The sequence below is a fragment of the Branchiostoma floridae genome, chromosome 9, assembly GCF_000003815.2.
Source record: "Branchiostoma floridae strain S238N-H82 chromosome 9, Bfl_VNyyK, whole genome shotgun sequence".
NCBI lineage: Eukaryota > Metazoa > Chordata > Leptocardii > Amphioxiformes > Branchiostomatidae > Branchiostoma > Branchiostoma floridae.
Genome location: NC_049987.1, coordinates 9,127,827 through 9,154,485, shown reverse-complemented (window position 1 = coordinate 9,154,485; position 26,659 = coordinate 9,127,827). Strand labels below are relative to the sequence as shown.

Below are 26,659 nucleotides of genomic sequence, written 5' to 3'. Positions count from 1 at the left end.
ATATTGGACTAAAGGCTAAAGCACTTAGGCAGGTATACATATTAGGCAATATACAAAAGGAAAAAAGAAAAATCATTCCATAGCCTTTTTTTCCATTTAGAACACATTGGCAACCCAGTCAAAGAAGGAAGGCTAGTATATTTCAGGTATGATGTGGCATATGATATACATGTATGTTGATCTAATACTAAGTACATTATTACTAGTGTCATTGTACTGTTATCCATTACAAGTGCATAACAACATTTTTCAAATCAAAATCACTGTTACATAATCGAGACAACAACGTTTGTATAATGAACTTACCATCTGAATCATTTATGCTAAGATTGCAATAGCCCTCATGTCAATACTTTGTTTGCTGAAAGACATTCTAAGGGAAGTTGAAACAATGAACAAATTTTGCAATTTATTTTTTGCATCAGAAATAAAAATGAAGAAAGGACAATGTACTAATATATAATTTCTTTATCTGCATCTAATTGTATAGCCAGTATTGCTGCCCTTCTGCGTAACATGGCAAGAAATAGGAGATTTTAAAATGGCAATAAAAATGGGGATATACTAACCCAAAAAAATTTCAGCAACTACCAAAGTAGTACCATCCCTCATACAGCCTTCTCTTCTTTATTCCAAATTGTGCTAGAAATTATCCAGTTTGTTGTGCAAAAGTTACTTATTCCTACCACATACTAATACAGATGTAATTGCTTATTCATAACAACAAACACAAAGTCAGTACATAATGTAAGTACATAAAGCAGAGACTGCTTTGGTGCAGTTCAGACTGGTGACCATACGCAAGTAACCCAGTGCCTTAATCTGATTGGACATAAATAATTACTACGATCTACGGACTGAATGGACTACGTGGACATTTAACTGATCAATATAGGAAAAATTAGAGCTTAATAGTCAATGTGAAAAATAATCTTTTATCTGAAATAGAATGCTGCAAAATGTATTGGCCCATAACTCTGGATTACTTGGAAGAATTACAAATTAGATATTGGATTCGAATCTATTAGTGATGTTATCATACGAGGTAGCATTTCAATTAAAGGGGGCTACATTACAGTTTTTCCTCCGGGTTGAAAATTAGGTTATGAAGTACTTTGTGTCCCCTGCATGTCTGCCCAGCGTGGTTCTGGATGGTAGTTTGATGGGTCTCCTGCTGGAGGCGAGACCATTTGCACCTGAGCTGTCCAACATGATGTCATCAATGCCACCAATTTATGCAACCACACTCCAACACCACGGGTCACCAAATTAAAGGCCAACTGGAGGAAGGTTAACGACGCTGGAGTCCCCAAAAACAATTAGCATGACAACGACAGATCATGGGAGGGACTCGACCCCCCCTTCCTCTCCGCAATCACGTTAATGTTGCCACCCGCGTGCATTCCTAACCACCTCCATGAAAAATACAATCACATAAATGCACTTGTGCTCAGAGCTGACCCCTGCCTTTGTGTAATGTAATGAGAGAGGAGGCTAACTACATTGAAGACCTGAATCCTTTGCCAGCAAAGTGTATTGTGGCTTATTCTGCACACTGTATTCATGAGCCTGCCTTCATTATGCTACCAAACTACCGATCCGGCGGCACCAAACATCTCTAATCATATGCGCCCTACATTGAGTCATAGCTGATCCCTCCATTGGCAGAATCTGATATTGTTGCTGTTTTCCTCTATAAAAAATTTCCACAATGCTAAAAAACAATCAGTAGCACACCTGTGATATTACAAACAAGAGGAGATGTGTGTTCCTGGTGCAATGATAAATCTAATATACAGCAAGGTAGGAATACAAGGGGAAACCCTATTCCGGGCCTCTACAAATATCAGAGACATATACATATGTCTCAAAAGCCTTAGTCAATGGCTATTTATTCCGCCAGATTGGACTGTTATCAGAGAGTCACGTCGCTGAATGCCAGCGCTAACCATCGGGGGGGCCTTGTTATTGAAATGAATTGGTTTGGTTTTTAAACATCTCCCGGTCCATTGCAAATATGGGCCCCTCCCCTTTTTCACACCTTATGAAAGGAAAAAGGGGGATCCCCAGAATTGACTTAGTGCACCTGTACAGTGAGCTTCTTCCCACCCGATCATTCCCCGCATCCCACGTCCCGTAAACCTAGTTATCTACCTCGCGGGCGACTGAGGGGCCGCTCTCGGGGGCAGGCGAAGGATACAGCCGAATAGAACCAGACTTGCAACCGATCGCCAGGATGTGTTGGACGGGATCGTACGCCATGGCGGTGGGCTGGTACGGGAAGCCATGTCGGACGGTCTGTTGGGAAAATAGCATGTAATATCTAGAAGCGACCTTACAGAGAATAGATGAAATCTGCAATATTTATTTTTTCGATGCAAGAAAAATCCCACCTAGCCAACCTGCACAGAGCACCGCCTACCTTGCTAACTTGGAAATGCTCGCTACCCAAGGTCTCGGTGATCTCCGTTTCGGGCTTGGCCGGTGGGGCGGAAGAGGATGTCAGCCCATCCAAAACCTTCTTGAAGTTGAACTTCTTCATGTTGACGTTTCGTCCGCGAGAAGTTAGAGGAAAACACACGAATCAGTGGTGTTTTCTGCAGCATAGCCCGTCCATGTTGAGGTTCACCTCAGCATCCAGAATGAAAATAAGGGGAGAACCATTACTCACAGACAGGTATGCTGATATGTGATCCATTTCATAGATTCATGACCTCGAAATGATCAGATACATGCCAAACCTTCCGATTTGTAATAAACAATATCTATATTTACATTAAAACATTGTGAGTTGCAACGAATTGTTCATATTCAACAACAAACATCCTATATCGTAAAAAATGGATGGCCCCCAAAGCAAGCTGGAAGGAAATCCGCATGGGACCCTGGGTAAATCTCCCGGATGTCGCGTGAAATCTCGCGAGATGAAATGTCAGTGTTTTTATTAGGTCAAAGGTTAGCCCGTTTCCGTTCCCACGCGGAAAGTTTGCTCCCACGAGATAGTACATATCTAATCTTTGGAGCATTCGCCCTTCATTCGTCAGGGAAATGTCCTTACAGGCAATTCGATACAAGCGTGGGGAGTTGCAGTTGCTGAACCAGCTGTTGCTGCCTGATAGGACGGAGTATGAAGACATCAAGACTGTCGAAGACGGCTGGAGGGCAATCAAAGAGATGAAGGTAGACTACCACGCCCCCCTCCCCCTCCTTAATCCCTAGTCCCCACCTACACAATCATATGCTCATCACATGATAAGAGTGTGGGCTCTATAATTCTATATTTTTGATAGTTGGCAAATAATTGGCTTATCATTATGTCAGACTTTTTATGGCTACCTTACTACTGCTAGAGTCTATAAGCCCTCACACTAGTCACAGAGACTTGATGCATGCAAGGAGGTTGAAAAAGCTTGATGCATGAGACTTGAGATCAGAATGCATGTGAGGTAACAGGAATTCTAGGGTAATGTGTCAAAGGTAAAGCAAATATACAAAAGTAACGGTCTCCTCTGTCAGCATTGGAACACCAGTGCTGAAGTGGTCGTCAGCACTGGAAGTCCAGTGCTCAGCCGGCGTCAGCACTGGAAATCCAGTGCTGAGGCAGCTTCAGCACTGGAAGCCCTCCTGTCAGCACTGGAAACCGAGTGCTGAGACTACAACCAGCACTGGATTTCCAGTGCTGAGGACGTTTCAGCTCTGGAATTCCAGTGCTCACAAATATTCCGCACTGGAAACCGAGTGCCTAAGCCACCGACTCTAAAGTAGCGACACGACTGTAACGTTAACTACTAATTCTTTGTAAAAAAAAAAAAAGCAATCTCTTTACCACACATATAGAGCACCTATGAGTTGTCTACCTCTGACTACCTATTGTTTTTTAAATGATGCTACTTTGTCGCAGAAGCAAAATGTGTCGTCCACCTGTAACTACCTATTCTTTGTAAAAAAAAAAAAAGCGATCTCTTTACCACATAGATAGACCAACTGTTAGTTGTCTACCTCTGACTAAAAAGACATAGATATATCTAAGTCTAAAGGAAAGAACTTAGACAGCCGTGTGGGCGCATGCTATATTACGTTCAGCACTGGAACGTTCCAGTGCTTTATAAACGTCCGCACTGGAAGCCCAGAGCTCAAGTTTTTACAGCACTGGTGTTCCAGTGCTGAAAAGTTCCCGAGCACTGGTAAATCCAGTGCGGAACACGTTACTTTTGTATATCAGCACTCGGTTCCAGTGCCGACAGCGGTTTCAGCACTGGGTAACCAGTGCTGAATAACCTTTGAATTGGCTCGCCTCCTCTCCGCCGCGAGTTCAGCACTGGTACCCGAGTGCTGACGGCAGTTCAGCACTGGAGAACCAGTGCTCAGAGAAGTTCAGCACTGGAAATCCAGTGCTCGCATTGGGTTCAGCACTGGAATTCCAGTGCTGAGGGAGCTTCAGCACTGCAACAAGGCCCCTCAGCACGTTTCTTCAGCACTGGAAAACCAGTGCTGAGGCCGATTCGACCCATTGATTCAGCACTGGAACACCAGTGCAGAACACGTTACTTTTGTATACTTGCAAATGTAAAGATCTCAAGGTCCTGATTTCAAATCTTAACTGGACCCAATGTTATATCCTTTTTTTTTAATGCAAACCTCCTCGCTTAACTCACTTGAAGTTGAGATAACTAAATGGATGTATCTAATGGAGATTTAGATAGAACTATTTCTAGAAGTTCACAACCTTAGAATGTAAGGTGTCAACAGGGCTATTGGATCTTCAACCTTTAAATTTCAAACTTATAAAAGTTGCATTCTATATGAGTGACAAATGATCTAAACCCTCCCATCTGCACTTTGCCTTTTTGGCTATCCTTTCAACAACATGCCCAATTGCAATTTGCATTTTGTTCCTGAACACTTTGTAGCGGCCATGGATAGACCCTTGGCTGGCCCAGTGATCTACTTATGTAGACATTTGCAATAATAGATACTTTCACTGACAGCCTCTCTGACAGATTCATGTACTAGCAGCCTACCTTTCGATTTGTGAAATTTATCATCTTTTTAGGTCAGATTCAGGACCATAAATCTAGCCTGTCTGCTATCCTACAGTTCAATTATTCTTGAAAATCAGAAAGCTAAGGTAATAAGCCAGGTGCAATTCAATGTGGTATAAACAAAAATGTGTACATACAAATGTGAACAATTGTATTGGTGGTTCTTGCTGAAAATTGCTGTTGACTAAAGATAGAATCATCTAATTAGGATTGCATCTATAATGAGTTTATCTGAGGGAAAAATTTGGCTGGAAGTATTGTATTTTTAAATGTATTTGATTTATCAAATTCAAATCATATCCAGTTGCATGAGTAACTACTGTTAATTGGCATGCACCATGTTCTATAACTTTACATACAAACATAGATGAGATTGGGTCACATCCATTGACTCAATTATTTCTATGACTATAGCATACTTAATAAACTTTGTCATAATCTTTCAAAATTAGTTTTCCACTTATCCTAAAAATATATTGAAAAACAGTATTTGAATTTCCGAGGCCTAAGATATAAACTGAAGTCATAAGATGGCACATCTGTTCCATGGGTATGCCATTGTCTGATATCATATCTGACTAGCCTTTTACTAGTATGATAACTGCACCATGAAACACATTGGTTTGTAATCTTAATGTACTAGTCACTCTGGCACACCAAGATATGATGAGACACTCTATCTGGTTTAATGGAGTAGAAGTCCAGTGTCATCTGATGTCATGAGTGTGTGTAAATTGTAAGCGTTGGTTGCATGTCCTTGGGATGATCAGCCATGTGTAAGTTATACAACCACTTATCTGTCCCTCTCCACTCAACATGTAAGTCTAATGGCCACTTCTGTATCCTATATCACAGTTGACTGAGTGCAATGGCAGGACACATCAAACTTGATCACAGATGAGATGTCTGCCAAAACTTTATTTTTACTCACCTCTCCGCTAGGAGAGGACATTTACATATGTTAAGTAGAATTAGGCAAGAAAGTACTAGTATCGTATATATTCACTTGTTGTTGGGCCAAAACGGGCTAAAATTTGATTTTTCTAAGTGTCATATAGAAGCTACGGGACTGATGATGATGATGATGATGTGTCCTACAGAAGCTCTTATGGTAAATGATAAAATCTTTGGCATACACAATGCAGTGATTGGCTGCCTCGAAATATTTTTGTATTGACCCTTATAAGTAGTCACTAACAGACATATAATTATATTGCAATCCATACATAGTATGGGATTGCAATATATTGTTTTTTGTTGGTCTCTTCTCCTTCTCCTGTCAAATCTTCAAATGGATTCTACTTTTTCATTTTTGGGCCAAATGAGCTGAAATTTGGCATGAAGGTAGGGATAGCAAATACCCCCAGACGTTTTTTTCACTTTTTTGATAGAGGCCTTGAAAATTATGATATTTAGGGTTTTTGGTCATTTTTAGACAAAATATATATATTTTGGGTCACTGTGCCCTGGTATTAAACCCTAATGACCTGAAATTTGGTACAGAGGTGCATTGGACATATGAGCACAGGAACCCATCAACACTTTCTTCATAGGCCACTTGAAGAAGTGGCCATTTTTGGCTCCTGTGCCCTTGTATGAAGGCTAAGTGACCTGAAATTTGGTATATAGGTGTATTGGATATATGAGCACAGGGCTTCATCAACACTTTCTTCAGAGATCACTTCAAAAATTAGTTATTTTGGGTTTTTCGGCCATTTTTGACAAAAAATGTATATTTTTGGCTCCTATACCCTTCTATGAAAGCCTAATGACCTGCAATTTGGTACATAGGTGCATTGGACATATGAGCACAGGGTCCCATTAACACTTTCTTCATAGATCACTTAAAAAATGAGTTATTTGGGGGTTTTTCGTTCATTTTTGACTAAAAATGTATATTTTTTGCTCCTATGCCCTTGTATAGAAACCAAATGACCTAAAATTTGGTGCAGAGGTGCATTGAACATATGCTCACAGGACGCCATTGAAACTTCTTCATAGATCACTTCAAAAATTATTTATTTTTGGGTTTTCCGTCATTTTTGTCTAAAAATGTATATTTTTGACTTCTATGCCCTTGTATTGAAACCAAATGACCTAAAATTCGGCATGAAGGTGTCTAGGACAAGTGCCCACAGTACTTCATTTTCCCTTTGAGCAAACATTACTTCAAATTGTTGAATTTGGGGATTTTTTCAAGGATGAAGATGGATTGCAATATGCTGTATTTGCTCCTAAGCAAATATCGGCCTTTCTAGTTATTTTTAAGTTTTAAAAAATTGGGTCATAAAATGCTGACCTGCTATGATGTATCTGTGTCAAAAAAAGGTAAGACAAAATGCAAAAGTTTGAATTTGTATTCATGTATTCTCCCTGTCCCTTCGATAATTTTTCAGTAATGAAAATCAAATTGTCATTACAGGTATAAGCTGTATAATTCCAAATTAATGTTGACTTGAATTGATTGGAAAATAAATTTTCTCCATAGCACTAAATGAGAATATTATATATGCTGATAGAACTATTGCAGTAATACCTGTCTAATGATTACATGATATTGCAGAACATGAAATAGATATTGATGACTAGATATCAGGAAGAACAGGATTAGAATTAAACTTTGTCTTGCCTTCGGTAGTATATATTATGAAAACTAAGTAATTAACTTATTATTATACAGTACCTGGTATGTGTTTTGAGGGACTTATCTTTGTATTTTAACTTGCAGAGGGCAGTTGTAAATTATGCTTTACATTACTGTAGAGGTACTGTAAATGCAGAAACTTTTGCGGTGGTTTAATGTTTGCAGTTTTTGCGGTGGCCGCTTCACCGCAAACTTAAAATGACCGCAAACATTTTTCCATGACAGTAAGAGACTACAGTGCATGGTGCTACCGTGAACTTAAAACCGCCGCCAAAAGTCCTTTTTCCCGCTACCGTAAAATTAAATCCCCGCAAACTTAAATACATTTACAGTAATATCAACATAAGATGTTGATATGCATGTAGATGTTTTATGAAATATCAGATTGATGGGGTGGAAGACTTTAACTGTTATTTAACACACTACTGTAGATACTCGTGTGACAGTTGAGTGATGCTGAGATTTAGAGACAGTGAATAACAAACAGTGCTTCAGGCAGATTAGCTTCAATAGAGACTCACCAATCATTTGTGTGATAGCATGTTGATACTAGGTTTAACTTTCATTTGTATATCTGAACAGCGGGCAAATTGATTTTGGAATTGCATGACACAGGATTTGATACATATGTGGGTCACTGCTAGTTTAAGATTACCCATGTAATGTATGTCTTTTAATAGAAGTACCTTATTTTCTCTTTCTCTCCGTGTATTTTTTTTAATTCACATATATTTGTGAGTATCAGACAAAAGGCACAATTTGCTTATATGAAGCCTTCTACTCAAAAAACATAAGTGTAGTACATGTACTTGCATAAGTAATTGTAATAATCGTGCCATACAGTGTTTGCAGAAGTTTTTTTTTCATCTAACCTTCAAAATCAAATACAATGTAGATATGATTACCAATTTACTAACACACATGTCTTATTATAGTACATGTAGACCATGTATATGATGGACTGAATCAATGTGTATATCTGTATATACATTATTATAGTTCATTGAACCTCATTTTATTTTTCTGTGTAAAAGTTTTTTAAATCCTGTGCTTAATTCTATTCAACATAGTTACAGTAACTGGAGTGTAGAAGTGGGTAAAGCTGGGATTGGCCCTACTTTAGGCAAACCAATACCTGGAAAATAGACACCTAAAACATCAAGCTGGCTACTCTGGAAAAATATCATTTCAGATATTGTCTTAAAGTGAAGGCAATTCAAATTCTGTTTTTTTTCTACAAGTTGCATGACAAAATGAATAATATTCACAAATTATACATACATGACATGGTACATATTCTATTCTGTAGTTCTTCCACCTGATATCATTATCCATATGCAGCTCTTTGCTAAAAATTACCCCGAGGTTCTGGACCCAGAGATGAGTGAAAATTGGGTCACCATATTGATCTGATAAAACCTAGTAACTTGCCTCATAAATGGCAGTATGTCTCTGTGGCGTAATTAGGGTGGTTAGGGACTTGTCTCTGGTCCCACTCACTCCTCATAATGGACCAGATTAAAAAGGTCACCAGCGCAGAGCGAGGGAATGACACAAACGCTTCTCCCGCTGAAAAGGTCGCGACGTGTACGCCAATATAGGAGATTGGATGAGCAGGGAGATAATTAACACTGAGCCCAACACAAACGGGGCTGAGCACTTATTGACGTTATTTGTACGGGCTGTGGCGCAGCGCTACAAAGGACTTTTCAGGACAAATGGTGCAGGACTTGCCAGTTGCAGATAGCTCATATCATCTAATCAAAATTCTAAAACTGGTAAAGCAATACAGCTGTGTAGGATATAAGAATGGGAGTATGGGCAAGGCCAAGGGTTATCAGATCCTAATTCCACACAATTTTATTGACTGTAACTAAAGATAGAAGACGAGTGTCATTTTATTGTTGACTGTTCGCTATACAGCATTCTCTTTTTAACTGTGTACAAGATAAGGTCCCATGTTCTTGATATTAAGTTAAGATAGCATAGAAAAATTTACATTCCTTACGCAATCAGATAAACCATGTCCTTACATTTACAACTGCTTTAAAAGCGATAGGAAGTTGAACCTTTACATACTAGCATACATTAGACTCTGTAGACATGTAGTAAGATAACATGTTATTACTACACTTAGCTTGTACCTAGATTATTTAGAACTAAACAGAACTTTATCATCCTGGCCGGTACTCAGCTTGTGAGAGCAGAAACGTACATATATAGGTCCTCTTCATTCATTCATTCGTTCATTGACAGCCATGATAATTTAAGGATTTTTTTCAAATGTGATTCCACATATCTACATGTTTGTGCAGTAACATGATGTCTCTAAATGTGTTTGAGGGCTGGACCTGCTTCCTTTTGCTCCAGTCAGAGCAGACATGCATGGCAGCATTATACAGTCACACATAACTTATGGCTGTGTTACTGTAGACTGTACAGCAATAAACCTTCTATCCTGCATTGTTATTCTACCCTTGTTGCTACTTCATTGAGTAAAAGACTGAAATTCAATCTCCGTGCAGTAAAATGCACTGACCTGAATTTCTACATAATTGAGGAATTGAAGGTCTGGACATTTGTAGCCCTTACCAGTTAAAGGGCAGGTCACATAAGATTTGCGGTCTACTTCCTGATCTGGATTGCTGCTAGAATTACTCATAATGTCATATATCCTTTTAACTTAAAGTGTATATTTTTTTAAGAAGTATCAACAATGAATTGAACCAACCTGACAGAATACATTTTCTTTAGCAAGATGTAGTTTCCCTCTAATGTGAAATAATGATAGAGAAAACTGATAGCAATATTTCGAATATTTAGATTTAATGCTAATTATCATATAGCCAGGCGCCGCGGACCAATCAGAAGGCCCCGTTCCACGTTGGTTATGACACCGTAATACTTAGATTCCCGCCAGCCCGGCGTGTATCGCCCTTCTGATTGGTCAGAATGAATCGACACCGGCACCGGTGTCGATTTGCATGGACACCGGCACCAGTGTCGATGCAAATCAACACCGGTGCCAGTGTCGATTCATTCTAACCAATCAGAAGGAGCGATACACAAAGGATATGAAGGCATTGGCCAATCAAAAGGAGCGAAACATATTCCAGAGCAGAGGGAATAAGTACAGACTGCAAGAAGATGGGAATGGCTCCTTCTGTTAACATCGATAAAGTTTTGTTGTTCTAAAGAGCCAAAGACTATAATGTTTCGAATATTTTCTGTGGAAATTTTGGTTTCAAAATGCAATCAGTAATCTCCTTTTAAATGTATGTACCAAAGAACAAATTTGACAAAGGAATTCACACGTATGGTACCAAGGGATCTATGCGTCATACAGGAGTTTGTAAGTTTGGGTAGGCTATATGATAATAACGTTAATAACCCGCCTGTTCCTCGGTGTACATGGTGTCATAACGCCTGGTCCTTTGCTATAATCACCTCATAAAACCACCTCGTTCACTTCGCTCACTCTGTGGTTTTATTCGGTGGTTATAACAAAGGACCAGGCGTTATGACACCATATACACCTCGGGGCGGGTCATTAACCCTTAATTCTATGATAGTACAATATGATGATGATGCAACATGATTACCTTTAAAGATCTCATATGCTGTCATTCATTCTATGAGTTGGAGATACAGTGCAGTACTGAAACTAAATATGGTTCAGCCTGCAGAAATGTAACTGAACTCAATCTTGAGTGATCAGAAATATTGATGCCCTAATATAGATTATTGTGCTTTGTTTGTAGTGTTGAAATGATAGAGAGACACCTAGCAGAATAGATGTGAAGTGCAGGAAGTTGTGCAGAAAATGTATGCAGGTGGTGTTTATGCCATATATAGTGTTCTTTGACCTAACCAGGTTCATATGCATAATGTGATGCAAAACAACACAGGACTGCAGATATTAGATACAATGTATTAGGAACTGCAGAAAAGTAAAGCATCATTCATGAAGATGATGTTAAACTGCAAAATACTTGTAATTGGTACTGAATAAGTAAATTGTTGTAGGCTAAACTATTGTATTTTTGTAGAAGGGAGAAACCCCCTTCCTCTTTTAGAAAGATATACTCAGTGTGGTACTACATGTATGTTCATTTTTTCTTTTCTTTGATATAACTGCAGAAAATGAAAGTTGTTGATATCATGATAAACCAATGTTGTTGTTTTTACATTTCCATATTGCAGGTTCGTGGAGCACCTGCCATTGCTAATGCAGGATGTCTGAGTGTTGGGGTGGAGGTAGCCAACAGGGACTTCCGATCTGCAGAAGAACTGGTGAAGTTTGTGACAGACAGTTTGGCGTATCTGGTCACCGCCCGTCCGACCGCTGTCAACATGAATGAAGCTTCCATCCGTTTTTCAAAGGAGATCTCTCAACTCAGTAAAGATGGTCATTCCAGTAAGGAGAAAATTAAAGATTGGTAAGTCTTCAACATTTGTCTGTGGGTATCAGTTGATATGTACATGTATGAGGTATCAATGGATATGTGATTTAATTTGGAAATTGATAGTATTGTTTATGGAAAAGATTACAGCAATGATGAAGTTACATGTGCAAGAAAGCCTAAAGACACTACAAGCACAGCCTGGATGGACTGGACAGGACAGACTGGACCACCTTTATCAAAGTGTGGTCTTAGTGCCTTTACACTTTTTTGGGCATGTAAATGTACTTGCATGCAAGAGCCTTGGTGACCCAAGGATATGACATGAATGTCTAAGACCAATAGTTAAGATACATCATTCAACTTAGGACATCGCTATGTTAGGGTGGCAAGTATCCAAAGTTGTCCAAAGTTACGTAACATCATCTAACTTTAGACTATGGTAGGGTGGCAGGTGTACAAAGTTGTCCAAATTTGCTTCTTCTCAGTAGCTTCTTTTACTATGATTCATATTGATGGGGAAAATAAGGCTTTATCTAGCCACCATCTAACTTGCTGTTTATGCCGCTTGATAAAGTTTAGTTAAGTAACATACGAAAAACCGAGTAAACTGTTTTGCTGACAAATTTGTCTAGCTTTTACTACATACATGTGACCGGTCCTGTTTGGTCAGGTTTTTACAGGCAATAAAGGACATGTTGGACAAGGATGTAGAGGATAATAGGACCATGGGACGGTACGGTGCCGAACATATCCTGCAGAACGTTGGTGAGAGACGAGTGACAGTTCTCACACACTGTAATACGGGATCTCTGGCCACGGCAGGGTACGGAACTGCACTGGGTAAGGCCCCCTTTCCATTAGATGACGATCACACTGCCAGCTTGCTACAACCTAAAACAGATGTGTGTAACCTTTGATTTCATATTGGGTAAATCATACAAAATGTAAAAATATTACTGAAAAGACAACAAATCAAACAAAGCATAAAAATATTTTATTTCTATACAGTTCGTTCAGTGATCTGTCAAATTTTATGTAGCAGGGGGAGCATAGTGAGAGTGCCATCCTTAATAGAAGGGGGTATTAGGACAACATACTTTCATAGATATTGATGTATGTCACAAGCTGGGGATATGAAACAACTGGTGTGTTCTTTTGTCTGTCTGTTGGAAACATGTCCTATATGCAGGGCCTAAAGTTGTGCTAAACCAGGCTGGGGTTTTCAGCTTTTTGGTGTCTTGATATTTTTTTTAGGTAATTCTCTGATTGGCTGACAATTTCTGATTGGCTGACAATTAGACTTAAACTTAGAGGTCTATCCACAAAAGTGGAAACCCCCTAAATGTATATTGTATAGGAAGTAGGTGAGAATTGTAGTTTTGCTAAATATCAGCTAAACTGAGTTGTGCTTCTGTCTTCAGGTGTCATCAGAGCTCTGAATGAGAAGAAGGCTATTGAGGAGGTGTACTGTACAGAGACCAGGCCATATAACCAGGGGGCCAGGTTAACAGCGTATGAACTGGTACATGACAACATCCCGGCCACCTTGATAACTGATAGCATGGCAGCAGCACTCATGAGGACAAAAGGCATCTCAGGTAGGACGACTTTACCCATTCAGCTGTGCTTTATAGAATCTTAAGTTTTGCAAGAGTGCAAAGAGACTATAAGTTACTGAACGTTGTATTTTGTTTGTATTGCTTCAAAAGATGTTTGTAACTTGCATGTGAAAAAAATGGTCTTTACAATCTTAATTTTCAACTGTTACATCTTATTACCTAAGGCCATGCAGCACTTTTACCCTTTCCCTGCTGCCTTACCCTGTAACCAATACAAATTTGATGCCAAACAGCTACTTCAGCAAGGAGATGGTTAACTCTGCAATTCCAGTGTCTGCGTGTTCCACCACAGTGAGTGAGTTGTGTTCAACTTGATAAAGCTAAGAGAATAGTTAGGAACAAAAAAGAGAGGCACGAAGCAAAGGAGACTACATGTTACCAATAATGTGTGCCACTGTCTTTCCAGCGGTTGTTGTCGGTGCAGACAGAGTGGTTGCTAACGGTGACACGGCAAACAAGATTGGCACGTACCAGCTGGCCATACTGGCCCATCACCACGGCGTGCCGTTCTACATCGCTGCGCCGTCCACGACCTGTGACCTCTCCCTGCGCACAGGAGAGGAGATTGTGATAGAGGAGAGGTCGCAAAAGGAGATGACCCATATCGGTGGCACAAGGCTTGCACCTGAAGGTACAGCTAATCTCTAAGCAGATCCTACGATAGCATAAGATGGTATCAAAAGCTGGCAGAGGAGTGAAGCCGGCCTAGGAGTGTGTATGTGCCCGTTTGATTCCCTTTGGGCGGCTATACTCCTTGGCAAGCTTGATGCTATCTTTGGCACTGTAGGATCTGTTTGGAGATTAGGTACAGAATCAGTAATGTGTATTACATGTAGGATAAAATAAACAGTTCTCCATCTCAAAAATTTGACTGAATCACTCTTTCCTCTGTTTATTGGAAGTTGACACATACATAACATGAGACATTGTATGCCAAATAGCAGTAGCTTGCTTTCCAGCCACATTGTAGCTCTTTGCAGAGAGGACAGAAGAGACTCGGGAGCTATAATACGGCTGGACAAAAGGCTAAAATAGCAGTTACTCAAGTAACTGGATATGATATTGGGAATGGTCAGACGTTTCAGACAGCATCCACTATCTTTCATCGGTGACAGTCACCTGAATGTCTAACCTTTATCGATGTATCAGATGTTGTACATTTCTTACAATGAGCTGATTTTGATTGCTCTTGTTCACAGGAATCAAGTGCTGGAATCCTGCCTTTGACGTGACACCCCATGACCTGATCACAGGGGGGATCATCACAGAGAAGGGGGTGTTCCCCCCAGAAAAGTTAGAAACAGCACTGCAACAGATCAATGGACAGGACAGATAGGATATTCTACAGCTTAGATTCTACTAGCTATGTCCCTACAAAAACGAATATCATTCCTGTATTTATATGTACTTATTTGGGGCATAATGCCATGCTGCATCCATACTACTGGCTATGTCCCTACAAAAACAAATATCATTCCTGTATTTACATACTCATTTAAGCATAATGCCAAGCTGCATCTCTGCATGCATTGATTTTCACTGGTTTATTTCTTTTTAAAAGAAGGAAAGAAATTATGCCCCTCAGAGCTACAGGCAAAGACTTACTATGTTCAACAGTGGTGAAGATATCATTTTGCATGCATACTTCTCTTGCCAAGAGACGGACAAAGCAAAGTGATTCGTTTTATTAGTTAATCATTGGATAATTCCTGCCTCTTATCGTCCTATGTTTCTGGAGGTGTCTTCTGAAACAACGCAATCTACCTCCTGAATGAACAAGTGTAGGAGTTAGTTTGTCTTCAGAAACTAGATAGTCTACTTCCTGAATAACTTTATTCTCCTAATACATGTAATAATAAGCATATTTTGAATCAAAACAAGCTACCTCTGGAAAGAACTACTGTACAAGTTAGTTCAAGTTTAATCATTGAAGACAATTTTCTGTGGAAAGTTTGACGTAATGGTTTCCAATGGGACAGAATTTAAAACTTTTTGTTTTTCAAGAAAAAAATATGGAACAAATATGTGTAAACTTAACAGCAAAGAAAGTAGGAATTGTCATATCCCCAGGATAAAATTATTAAAGAGAATGAAGAAATGTCAAGAGAATTTAACTGTTCTATCTTTTGTGAACAGATTTTACAAGAGACTTTGAATCAGCATTAGTGATAGGAATCCATTGAAGGTGTTGCACAAAAGAAGCTGCAAGGAATGGAAGATCCAAGAATAGACTAACATTTTTCTGTCTTTGTGGGAATTATCAGGGAGGCAGAGATGGGGTCTCTCCCCTGTTTAAAACTGAACTGGTAAGGGCCCTTTTGCATTGAAATAGCCCACACATACGTACACATGAAAATAATGCCAATTTTAACGTTAGCACACCAAATTTCATTTGTCTCCTACCTTCACACACAATACATCAGCTACCTGAGTTTCCTTCCTGTAGTGTCCATTAGTTATTTATACTTGTCACTAACATCATAGGGAACTGCTAGTAAACTCTGCAATAGGGGCTCAGCAATTCAGAACAATGACAGTTTTCCTGAAACAGTGCCATCACCATCCACATGTATGCTGCCAAGTGGATTTGACCCTCTGGGTCTAGAGTTTTACATGAATTTAACTTGTTCAATGACATTTGCCAGATTGATATCAAAGCAAAGAAAGTTATGAATGATATCACACTGGACAAACAAGGGGCAACCATGTGTGAATGGATAGAAATTGCAATAACCTTGTCTGTGGATTTCCCTTTCAGCACTAAGGACAGATACACTTAGAAGTTGGGTAACACGAATGGTATGCACCTTTAGCTGCATAGCATTGGATATTCAGAATCATTCAAGCTTTCCAAACAACATAAACCATAATGGAAAACATGCTTGGTAATAAATAGATACCTCTAAAATACTGCAAACAGTTTCAAGCTAAGATTTTCGGTGGACTTGGGGACTCTCCTCTGCTCTGGTTAGCAAAGAGTGTGCCTTTAACTGTAAGGTGTGGGTGAAGTGTAGAAAAGTGTATTCTGGACAATTGTGCTGGCAGTCATCTAAATTTTGCTTATGAAAATTTGCACTTCGCTAGATTTACACTATTATTGAATTTATCGTAAGTTAATTTCAGCACCCCTATTGAAAGGCAATGCGCTCGTCCCGTGACCTTTGGCACAGTACAATGGCCGCTGGCGACCGAACTTGTGCCAACTTTACGATCACGAGACCTCTATTACTGTAAATAGTCGATCCTCTGCGTATTTCATTGAATCCTACCTACAGCGTTGATATTCTAGGTCCTCTAGAGCTGTTTTAGCGACGATATATGCCATGAAGATGGCTCTAGTGACGGTTCTAACGGTGCTATGCATGTGCAGCACGGTCTGCTTTGTTTCCGCTAAACCTGTTTCGCCGCTCAACAAAACGCTCAACTTGCCCGAACTCCATGTCAGGGGAACGCACTACGAGGTCGGCTACACCATCGGGTACACCTTCAGAGAGCGGATCCAAGACTTCTACACAAAGTACACCCTCCTTCACGACATCCTAACGCCTTTCTACAAGTCGGAGAAGGGGAAGGCGATCGTCGAAGGCTTCTTGAAAGTCGCAAATGACTCGTTCCCGCAGTACGTGTCCGAGCTAACCGGTATGAGTGACGGAGCTGGGGTGCCTTTCATACAAGCCTTCCTGCTAACCACCAGGCACGAAATCCTGCTAATGGAAAGGAAAAGGGACGTTTCTTCTTGCTCCGACGTTTTCATGGATATCGCGAACCAGAGAGTCCTCGCACACAATGAGGACGCCGACCCCCTGATCAAGGATCACGCGTACCTGATCCATGCCCAGGTCTCTCCGTACAAGCTCCCTAACGGGACACAGATCGGAGACTGGGAGTACTTCACTGCCTACACGTATCCTGGGCATCTGCCGGGATGTGCCTTTGGACACAACTTGAATGGGATGGTTTTTACGGTCAACGCTGTGTTCCCTAAAAACATACAGCCTAATAAGCAAGGTTTGTATTTCTAAGCTTAACCTTATTTCATACAACGCTTTAGTACATTTGTGTAGTATTTAAATATTAATTTAGTAATTAGTTTTTATTTATCCCATTCTGTTTTATTTACCAAGGTGACTCTCCCAAGACATTGCTTTTCAGAAGCCCTGGGTACATACATACATACAAACAATACTTTACAACAACATATTTGTACATCAAATACCAGATTGTTATCTTAATTGTACCCACTGTATATACACGCCGGGTTGCAAGGTTTGGAGGTCATTTTCATTCTGTGGGGGCTAGCTACTGATTGAGTTTGATTATGCTTGAAGTTGGAAATGTTAGACAATAGATGTTACATTATACCATTATTTGATGGCTGCTTTTTAAAGGCTGTTTTTCCATACACCTGTCCTGTGCCCCTTGGGTATAATCATCATTATCACCATCTGTTGTTCACAAACTGGGACCTGTTCATCAAACAAACTACTAGTTATCATCATGTTATATATTCTCTTCACAGTTCGTTACATGTTGAACAGAGCCATGCTGGTAGCCAGGGATCCCAGTGAGGCCCTGGACATCATAACCAACAAGAAAGGTCCAGGTGTAGCCTCTGGCTTCAGGTATGGGAACATCTAAATAAGTACTAAACTAGTACAGGGCTTTTTCCAGCTTGAAATCCCACAGAATTGTTGGGGATCCTATGTTGAATTTTATTGTTGAAACTGTCAATGTAACAGTTTGATCACATTAAGCATGTTAAGTTCAGATTTCTGTCCTCAGACAAAAGCTTGAAAAAGACAGGTGCTCAAGACAGCCAGGGAACATTGTACCCGTGAGAAAACTACAGATAACCACTGCATAAAATTTGTAGAGTCTGCTTAATAGCACTATAAATTTTTGCCTCAGCGTGTCTATACTGGTATGCGCCTTGTGTGATTCTGGCCCACAAGAAAGTTCTGGAGGAGGAGGTCGGTTTAAAGGACTGCAACCTGCTAGCCGCCATGCTAGATAGAGATACATGGTTAGACATCGTTAATGGCACCTCATATGAGGATGAACTGAACTGAACTGTGTGATTCTGTCTTACAGTGTAAACATCGGATATGCATCAGACTTCAGCAAACTGTACAACATTGAGGTTGCACCGACGGTACCCAACTTACCACAGTACTCCCAAACTGTTCTGGATGTACAGGGCCAGGAGCATTACTTCCACTTCAACATGTGAGTTTTATTTCATCAAATCTATTCCTAAATCATACATACAACAATATGTACACTCCTGGATAAATCAGAATAAAGTTTGCTAATAAGTGTATGTACATGTGTATATGTGACAAGAACAAATTTACAATTAAAAAATGTGTATCAATAACTTAGCTTCATTACAGGACTATTGTGTATACAGAATGCACTGAGTTCTGTGTACTGTGGGTATCTTCAAAAGTTCACAATGCCCTTTGTTGTTGTTGTCATTTACAAGTGAATGATGATTTTGATTTTGATGGTACAACAGGGGCCTCTACCTACTCTCTTCTTAACTGCAGGTATGATAAACTAAATGGCACAGTGCCACAGTATGAAGATCCCAGCACGGAGCATCGCAAGGCCAGAGCTGCACAGATGGCAAGTCCCTATGATCTGAAGAACATTGTGGACATACTTGGTGAGCTCTTGATTCTTATTCTTTTCCTTTTTTTAATACACTGTAACAGTGTTGTGTGCTGAAACACTTTGACATAATATTGACATACATGCATTACATTATTTTTTTCCTCGATGAATTTTTCTCAACTGTTAACAACATACCATTTTTGTTGCAGGGGATACACAGGACCCTGACTATCCAATATACAGAACTCCAAATAATAAGGATGGTGCAGAGACTGTGGCAACAGGTAGGGGACATTACCTGAACCTTAGTACAACATTTTCTGTTCCATAGGATTTCATAATTTTCCAATACTTTGGGACACTTTTTAACCTCTCCTCTTACAGTTCAGTTACATTTTGTTGACACTGCTTTATCAGTGGTTTTCTAATGCTTGATGGTAATGGGAATAACTCATTATGACAGTGATAGAAACATTTTTTTTCACTTCCTACAGCTATATATGACTTCAGCCAGGGTCATTTCCTTGTCTACCTTGACAACCCCAAGGCAGGGTATGCTGGCAATCCCATCATCCAGAGATTCTTCCCAAGCTACTGATCAAGATGGTATCAAATAATGTAACTGCACGTGATGCTGCAATGTTGCTGGCCATGGTAACATTCCTAGTTTAGTTAATGGTAAATCCTCCCTACACCAGATGGTGCATAGGGTGGAAACGTCTTTTTAAAGTAATAAGTTGTTCTTGTGTCACACAAATTTGTGCAATCACTACAACAGGGGGGGTAGACTCGGGTTTTAGATTGTGTTTAACTACCATACCCTTTCAAACTAGTGAATGATAAGCAGAGAAAGCAATATCTATCATTCTTAAAGTGATACGACTCAGCCAGTAATCAAACTCAAGACCTGCCAAAAGGCAAACACTCTACTCACTATGCCATTGCGCCAGTCCTAAATAACATTGCAATATTTTTAACAAACTAGAATGCAGATTCTTACCTGGGAATCATTTGCTGTTAATTACATTATGAGAATTAAAAGTGTGATACATAAAAGTAAATGTATGGGGATAGGAGCCATTTATGGAATACAGTGTAATTGAACATGTGTACTGGATGTATCTATGCAAAGAAATTAAGATGTTCAAATCCTTTGAGTCTTTGTCTCTAAAGAGAAGAAATTATAGTATGAAAGTGTCCTTTGCTCTTGCTGCATTTACATGTTTATTCCCTTCAGGCACTTTCTATATCTCATATTTTGTCAAAGGTTTATGTTGATTCAGTTTACTCCAATGATTATATAGATGCAAGCAGATGTGTCACTTCCAGCAGAAATTTTTATTCCAAGTGTTCTTATGTGATGTTTTTAAAGTAGACTACTGTTATAGAAAGTAGAATAATGTTATGATTTGGCAGTATAATGTTGCTGCATTCAATGAACATTGTTGCATAATCTAAGACACTAGTCTTACCAATGAATATGTTTTTAAAATGTATACAGTGGTTGCACAATTGTTATTGTTGAATTCTACATTTACTATCTAGAATGTTTGAATACCATGATTGCCACTGCTTAGTCTTAGAAGCTACCATGTAATCTACTTACTTATGTTTATGATGGCTTATCTGACAAACTACAGTGCACAGATTTATTATTGATAAGTTTTAAGGAGAATTTTACAACTCACACTACCATTGTTTGCAATTCTGTTTTTTTTTGTCTGTCTATTCTGCATTATTGCTACCAGTATACCTTATTTCTGTAACAACATCACAACATTTAAGAAATCTCTGTCAGTGCCAAACACATTTATGAACCAAAACCTACTTTATAAAAAGAAACTGCATGCCCGTAACAAAAAGAAACTCTCTAAACTTCGGGCTTTATTCCGGCTGGTGGACGTCAATGGCGACTTTGTACAGGGAAGAGTAGCTTTTGATGTCACGGGCAGTGGCCGAACCGGACCCCAAGTGCTCACGAACTTTGCCGACGAGATTCATACCAGCGTCGTGCTTGTCGTGCAGCCCGGAGAACTCCGAGCGCGTGACGTAGCGGAACTCGCCGAAGGGGGACACTTTTTTGTAGAGAGCGGAATGGGCGTAGCCTGTTTCAGGCATCGCCTCTTTCTCCAGCAGACTCACCCCACTCCAGTCCTTCCAGTTAGCCTCGAACTCTTCGGCAGGCACAGCGTCGGGCACCTTTTATAGTGATGCAAGAAGAAAATTAGATTGTATAAAACAAGCGTTTCAAGGAAGGACAGGTGTCTTTTTTTAATGCTCGGATAACAAAAGACTGAGTTTAGCGTTAGAACTCAATCCTACAGGTAACTACAGCATACCTACGCTAATCCTTACGCTAATGTTACTTTTCCTAAGCTCTCAAGATTACCTGAAAGGCGGAGACCACGAAGCGGGAGGTGGCAGGTCGCTCGTAAGGGAAAAGAGTTGGTTTCTGTGCAGGGTCAGACACGGCGACCTGGGCATACCCTCCTGTAAGAACGTATCAACATCACTGCTTCATTACGGATATCTAATATGAAATATATATGTGATATGGCCTCCAAGCGAATCCGTATTTTCGGACGGTGCCGTCCCCAAATGCTACAATGAGGTGAGTTTATCTCCCTAGACTGGAGGAGTTTCTATCAACCAGACAAACTTTTAGCTGAAAGCTCCGTGAACATAGCGATTCTATTTCTACAGGGGTTCCATGCTCTCGCTGCTTTAAAGATATTTTTTAGCGAGTACAAGGAGCTCCGGTAGAAATAAGCTTCGTACCTTGAACAACAAATAGTTGGTTTCTTCTTCTATGGCTTTATATTTGTTGCTTAATGTGGAAGCTAAGCGTACTGCAACCTGTTCATTGGTGATCGGAAGTGCATTACAACTGCCCACAATAATGTTGCAACAAACGACGCCGAAGTCCAATGTTTATTTTTACGGTACCTGGCTGCCTGAGTACTCCCTCGGGTATGATCTTGTCCGCCTCCTGTATGACGTCCATGGACGGCTGCCACGGCTTGCCCTCGCTCACCCCGAAGTTGAAAAACTGGATTTTCTCAGCTGTCAGCAAAACAAGTAATGAAAGGTTCACTGACCATGTGATGATATCTATCTACCTCTTGCCCTACTTAAACTATTCTACAATCACCTATGTGAGTAATGGATGCGTATAAGTAATCTTGCCTAACAGGTTTGTTGGCTATGTGTAGTATGCACATTCGGAAAATACGATTAGGCATAGAGACTTCGCAAACATAAGGTAGTTAACATTGCAGAACTCACTTGACATGCTGCACTTGAGATAGCCAATTACTTAACAGTACATGACCGCAAGGACGTTATATAAGACGTCCTTGATGACCATAAACACGAATCTTTGTCACCGTCGGACGGCAAGAGGTCCATACACACATATTAGAAAAGTACACTTGAGCAAGGAGACTAGTCAAATATTAGTAGCATCGGTGTTTACTAGCCTTACAGAAATCACTTGAGACAACCGTTCAATGTACTAGTACCGAACAGTACGTGACCGTAAACACGAATCTTTGACATGACAGCTTGAGTTCAAAAAGGGTTGCCAAATTAAACAAAAACAGGGTGCGGTAATACCGTCAGGGTCGAGGTTCTTGTGGAAGTGGGTAGAAACAAAACTCGGGTCCCAGATACTGCGCGCGGTGACGTAGAACCAGCCTTCCAGGGACCTCACCACGCTGGCAGTCTTGGGGAGGCTCCAGAAGTTGTAGAGAAACATGTACTGTCGGGCGGCCATCTTGTCCGAGCACCTGAGACTGTCAGAACAGCGGCGGAAGGGGGGAACCCTTTGTTTGTCTCGGGTTCAAGGCTAACGGTCACGGTCAGTACAAATTACAAACGTGACCCCAAACCGATCGTTGCACAGCACCTAAGATTATCCGACCACCCGGTTGGCGTTTTCAAGAATGAGCTGCTAAAACGAGTCTTACTTTGTACAGACTGAGGCTTGTGTGGGTTGCTGGTTGGTGGGTTTTGACTTACAGGTTGAATGAACTTAAATGGCCACGCCCCCAAACTATGTCCACAGTTGAACTATTGCAGACCTCGTTGCAGCTTTGCTGTCAACGTTGGCATATCAAATGTGCACGGAGACATAAACAAGCCTTGCTATGTTGCCCTTTTTGCCCTCTCAAGTTCATCACATCACACGTCGCATTATGTTTTACACTACAGGATTGCAAGATCATATTGTCAATGTCAATTCCCCATGATTAACCAATATGGCCACATTTCAAGTTACAATGTTAGAGAATTATGAAAACATCTTCGGCAAATGCCCTTGGTACCCTTGTTTGACTTGCTCCAAAGTCAACAAAAAGCGAATGCGGTACAAACACGAGCGTTAAAGTGGTTCTCAGGTATGTCGGCGTTTCAGACGATTTACACAAAAAGGGAGCTGCCAGAGTTACCCGGGTCACGCGGACACGCCCACCGGCAGGTAAACATGGCTGTTAGGATGGCTGAGACGTGCGCTCACACTGGTCAAACTGAGGAGCGTGACCTTTAAATAATAGATAAAGAACATATTTACTTACTTCGCATTGCTTCAGATTTAGGGATGTTTTCTTCTCGAATATGCGAATATGCCATCAAAATATTGTAGGAATATCAATGGGTAGATTTTAAAACATGGTCTGTCACCTCGACTCGACTCGACTTAAGCAAGTAAGATTTGAAGCGTTTTACTAGGGATAGGATTTGGTTCTACTTTCCTCATTACGATATCTGTAGCTAGTGACCACAAATCTCCCCCTTGGTTACACAATATATTTTCTATAAAACAAATTGAACCAACTGCTGTAAATGCCATGTCTCTACTGACAGAGGTTCTTAACACGAAAAGAAAAAGAGGGCATGAAAGACGTTATTGTAAATGGTTGTTGTTAATGTATGTAGAAAAGACCAGTGTAGGTGCCTTGAATGACAATACCTGTTCTTGTGTTAGTTTGTATCACATATAACACACTATGGGTGATTAGACGTTCTGGCCTAGATTGCAAGGACAGTGGGCATACAAAAACAATATTGAAGGACGTCATGCCATGTGTAATATTTACTGTCTGCGCAGCTGCCGGCCGACCCGGCCGAGAGAAGGAGCATAATGCCTGTCCGATTCTGTGTATGGCTACTTACTGACCGGTAGAAGATATCAGTCATGTAAACAATCACAGAAAATACCTCTAGCAAATATGTTTAAGAACAAGATGGAGATACTTGATAGGAAAAGTAGATGCTTGAGCCTGCGTTCGTCTTGATGAAGTCCTAGAATTGTAATATTATGGGTAAAATGTTGACAGAATCACCCCAAATTTACGTTAAGAAACCAAAGAATTAGATCAAGAGTACACGTGTATATATATGTCACTTTATTGACGAGTTACCGTATATAACCCTTGAGCATGTGAAAGAACAAAACAACCTATGTTATTGTTACCTTTGTATGAGTATTAATGTCGTATTGCTACACTGCAGACCTTTGCCTACTGTAACCAGTAGAAAACTGCTAGTTTCCTTATAGTACTGTTGATCAATCTAGTTGCATTTCAATGACAACTTTACTCAAAGCAGCATCGGCCTCGATCTTCTTACTCGCCAGGACATCGGAGCCGAAGAAGTCCCGAAGTTTCTCGACGAGCCCGAACCCGACCTCTTGCTTGTCGTGCAGATCGGAGAACTCGGAACGTACCACGTATCGGTAGGGTCCGTGGGGTGTGACCCTCCTGTACAGCGCGGAGAAGACGTACCCCATGTCGGGGGTGACCTCCTTTTCCAGGTGATTGACACCTGTCAAGTCTTTCCAGTTAGCCTCGAATTCTCCGGCTGGAATATCGTCAGGCACCTGTGTGGATACATGTGGAAGATTGTTGGATACTGTTTGTTATTTAGTCCATCAGATGGCACACATTTTTAACAATTTTTCTTGATTTATACAGTCATAGCTACCCAACTAAGTCTAACCTTGATGATTGGACAATGTGCAATGCAATGTACGGCTACAATGCACATGTAGGGCGTTTATAAGAATAGGACTTACATGTATCTACTTTGTATTTTTTTATGTAGATGACACAAACTTAAGAGCCAGTCGTCCTAAACAACAATAAGTTTCCTCTCTGACTGAGCATTCATGACAAAAGAGTAACAAAGGTAGACCTATATCAAGCAATATGTTTCCGCGTACTTACGGTGAAGTGTGAGACGAGGTAGCGGTGGGTGTTGGGGCGCTCGTACGGGTACGGCGACTTTCCAGTGGTCACTGCGGCCTCCGCAAAACCACCTAACGTTATAGAAACACCGTATAAACCAATACAGTTAATGAATACTTTCCTCGAGAATTTCCGGTGGTCGTAAACAAACAAGGTAAAACCTCAGAGTTGGTTCAATCAGTATCTCTACTTACCCATGAGAAACTCTGCATCCGGCTTGATTTTGCTGGCTTCTCCCATGGCTTGTTTCATGACGGGGTTAGCGTTGGGACCCGTCATTATAAACCCGTCTGTTTTGAAGATTCCGAAGTTCACATAGACCCACTTCGCTGTACAGTGGTGCAAAGGAAGACGTTAACACCACAACTAAGTCCACAATACAATAGGACAAACACGTACACACACAGAAATACACACATACACACGCGCACACACAGACATACAGAGATAGAGAAAGAGAGACTGAAAACAGAGTAAGGTTTTGCCTTTGTTAAAGTCAGAAGTTTGTTTGTTTTGTTTGTTTGTGCCTTTATTTCAACTCGATATACTCTATCGGCATTCAAGGCCGCTTTTCGAGGATGTCGAGCTTGCATGAAGGAGGTGAGGGGTCAACTAATCATATTAACAGTACATGTATCATAGGTGGAAGACTTACGGTCCGGCTGCAGGTTCTTGTGCAGGTGAGTAGCGAGGAAGTCGGGGTGACTCTTGACGCCGTGGTTCCCTACGTAGAACCAGTACTCAATCAACTTGGGCAGGTTGCCGCCTTTCGGAGGCCTGAAGAAGTTCCATACAAAAGCACTGGCCATCTTCTCTTAGTACTGGAAACACAGCTGAAAGACTTGCGCTGGTGTCCGGTTGAAGGCTGGGTCAACCTCCTGAGAAAACAACGCTAGTGGAGAGTGAACGTGAGTATGCGCAAACCGTTCTTGGGTGAGAGACCTGTTGACAGGAGAGGTTGACGGGCACTGACGTGGGCACGGCCCCAAACATTGCAGACAAATTTTACATACTTTTCATACCCTTTTTAAAACAATTTTATTTCATCTGTTGATAAAGCATACAGTAACACGATATGGATATAGAC

General features: G+C 40.5%; 5 protein-coding genes across 21 annotated transcripts in view; 2 read left to right on the top strand and 3 right to left on the bottom strand.

Moving 5' to 3' along the window:
- Positions 1-2,788, bottom strand: part of LOC118422738 (syntaxin-binding protein 5-like) — a 62,801-nt gene extending 60,013 nt beyond the window's left edge. For all 15 annotated transcript variants that reach the window (XM_035830466.1, XM_035830468.1, XM_035830470.1 and 12 more), the window contains exons 1-2: positions 2,423-2,788; positions 2,201-2,298 (exon numbers count right to left, since the gene is read on the bottom strand). In XM_035830466.1, coding sequence (XP_035686359.1) covers positions 2,201-2,298; positions 2,423-2,542 — 218 coding nt within the window. In that variant the 5' untranslated portion in view covers positions 2,543-2,788. The remainder of the gene's footprint in view (positions 1-2,200; positions 2,299-2,422) is intronic.
- A 134-nt stretch (positions 2,789-2,922) lies between these two features.
- LOC118422743 (methylthioribose-1-phosphate isomerase-like) lies at positions 2,923-15,823 on the top strand. The gene is made up of 6 exons (XM_035830486.1): positions 2,923-3,180; positions 11,890-12,125; positions 12,763-12,932; positions 13,514-13,690; positions 14,118-14,342; positions 14,911-15,823. Exons 1-6 carry the CDS (start codon positions 3,049-3,051, stop codon positions 15,045-15,047), a joined length of 1,077 nt encoding a protein of 358 aa, XP_035686379.1. The 5' UTR covers positions 2,923-3,048; the 3' UTR covers positions 15,048-15,823.
- A 737-nt stretch (positions 15,824-16,560) lies between these two features.
- Positions 16,561-21,025, top strand: LOC118422742. Its single transcript, XM_035830485.1, has 6 exons — positions 16,561-17,719; positions 18,231-18,333; positions 18,803-18,937; positions 19,261-19,379; positions 19,537-19,611; positions 19,822-21,025. Exons 1-6 carry the CDS (start codon positions 17,035-17,037, stop codon positions 19,923-19,925), a joined length of 1,221 nt encoding a protein of 406 aa, XP_035686378.1. The 5' UTR covers positions 16,561-17,034; the 3' UTR covers positions 19,926-21,025.
- Positions 20,645-23,364, bottom strand: LOC118422745. Its single transcript, XM_035830490.1, has 4 exons — positions 22,943-23,364; positions 22,274-22,390; positions 21,717-21,817; positions 20,645-21,526 (listed from the first exon to the last, which is right to left on the bottom strand). The coding sequence occupies exons 1-4, from the start codon at positions 23,100-23,102 to the stop codon at positions 21,212-21,214; spliced, it is 693 nt and encodes a 230-aa protein (XP_035686383.1). The 5' UTR covers positions 23,103-23,364; the 3' UTR covers positions 20,645-21,211.
- A 1,348-nt stretch (positions 23,365-24,712) lies between these two features.
- The window catches only part of LOC118422744, a 2,500-nt gene continuing 553 nt past the window's right edge, over positions 24,713-26,659 (bottom strand). The window contains exons 2-5 of one of the 3 annotated variants that reach the window (XM_035830489.1): positions 26,228-26,450; positions 25,767-25,901; positions 25,552-25,643; positions 24,713-25,205 (exon numbers count right to left, since the gene is read on the bottom strand). In XM_035830489.1, the coding sequence (XP_035686382.1) occupies positions 24,894-25,205; positions 25,552-25,643; positions 25,767-25,901; positions 26,228-26,381 (693 nt within the window). In that variant the 5' untranslated portion in view covers positions 26,382-26,450 and the 3' untranslated portion in view covers positions 24,713-24,893. Of the gene's footprint in view, positions 25,206-25,551; positions 25,644-25,766; positions 25,902-26,227; positions 26,654-26,659 lie in introns of those variants that run through there. The other 2 variants (XM_035830488.1, XM_035830487.1) reach the window with 2 other exon arrangements.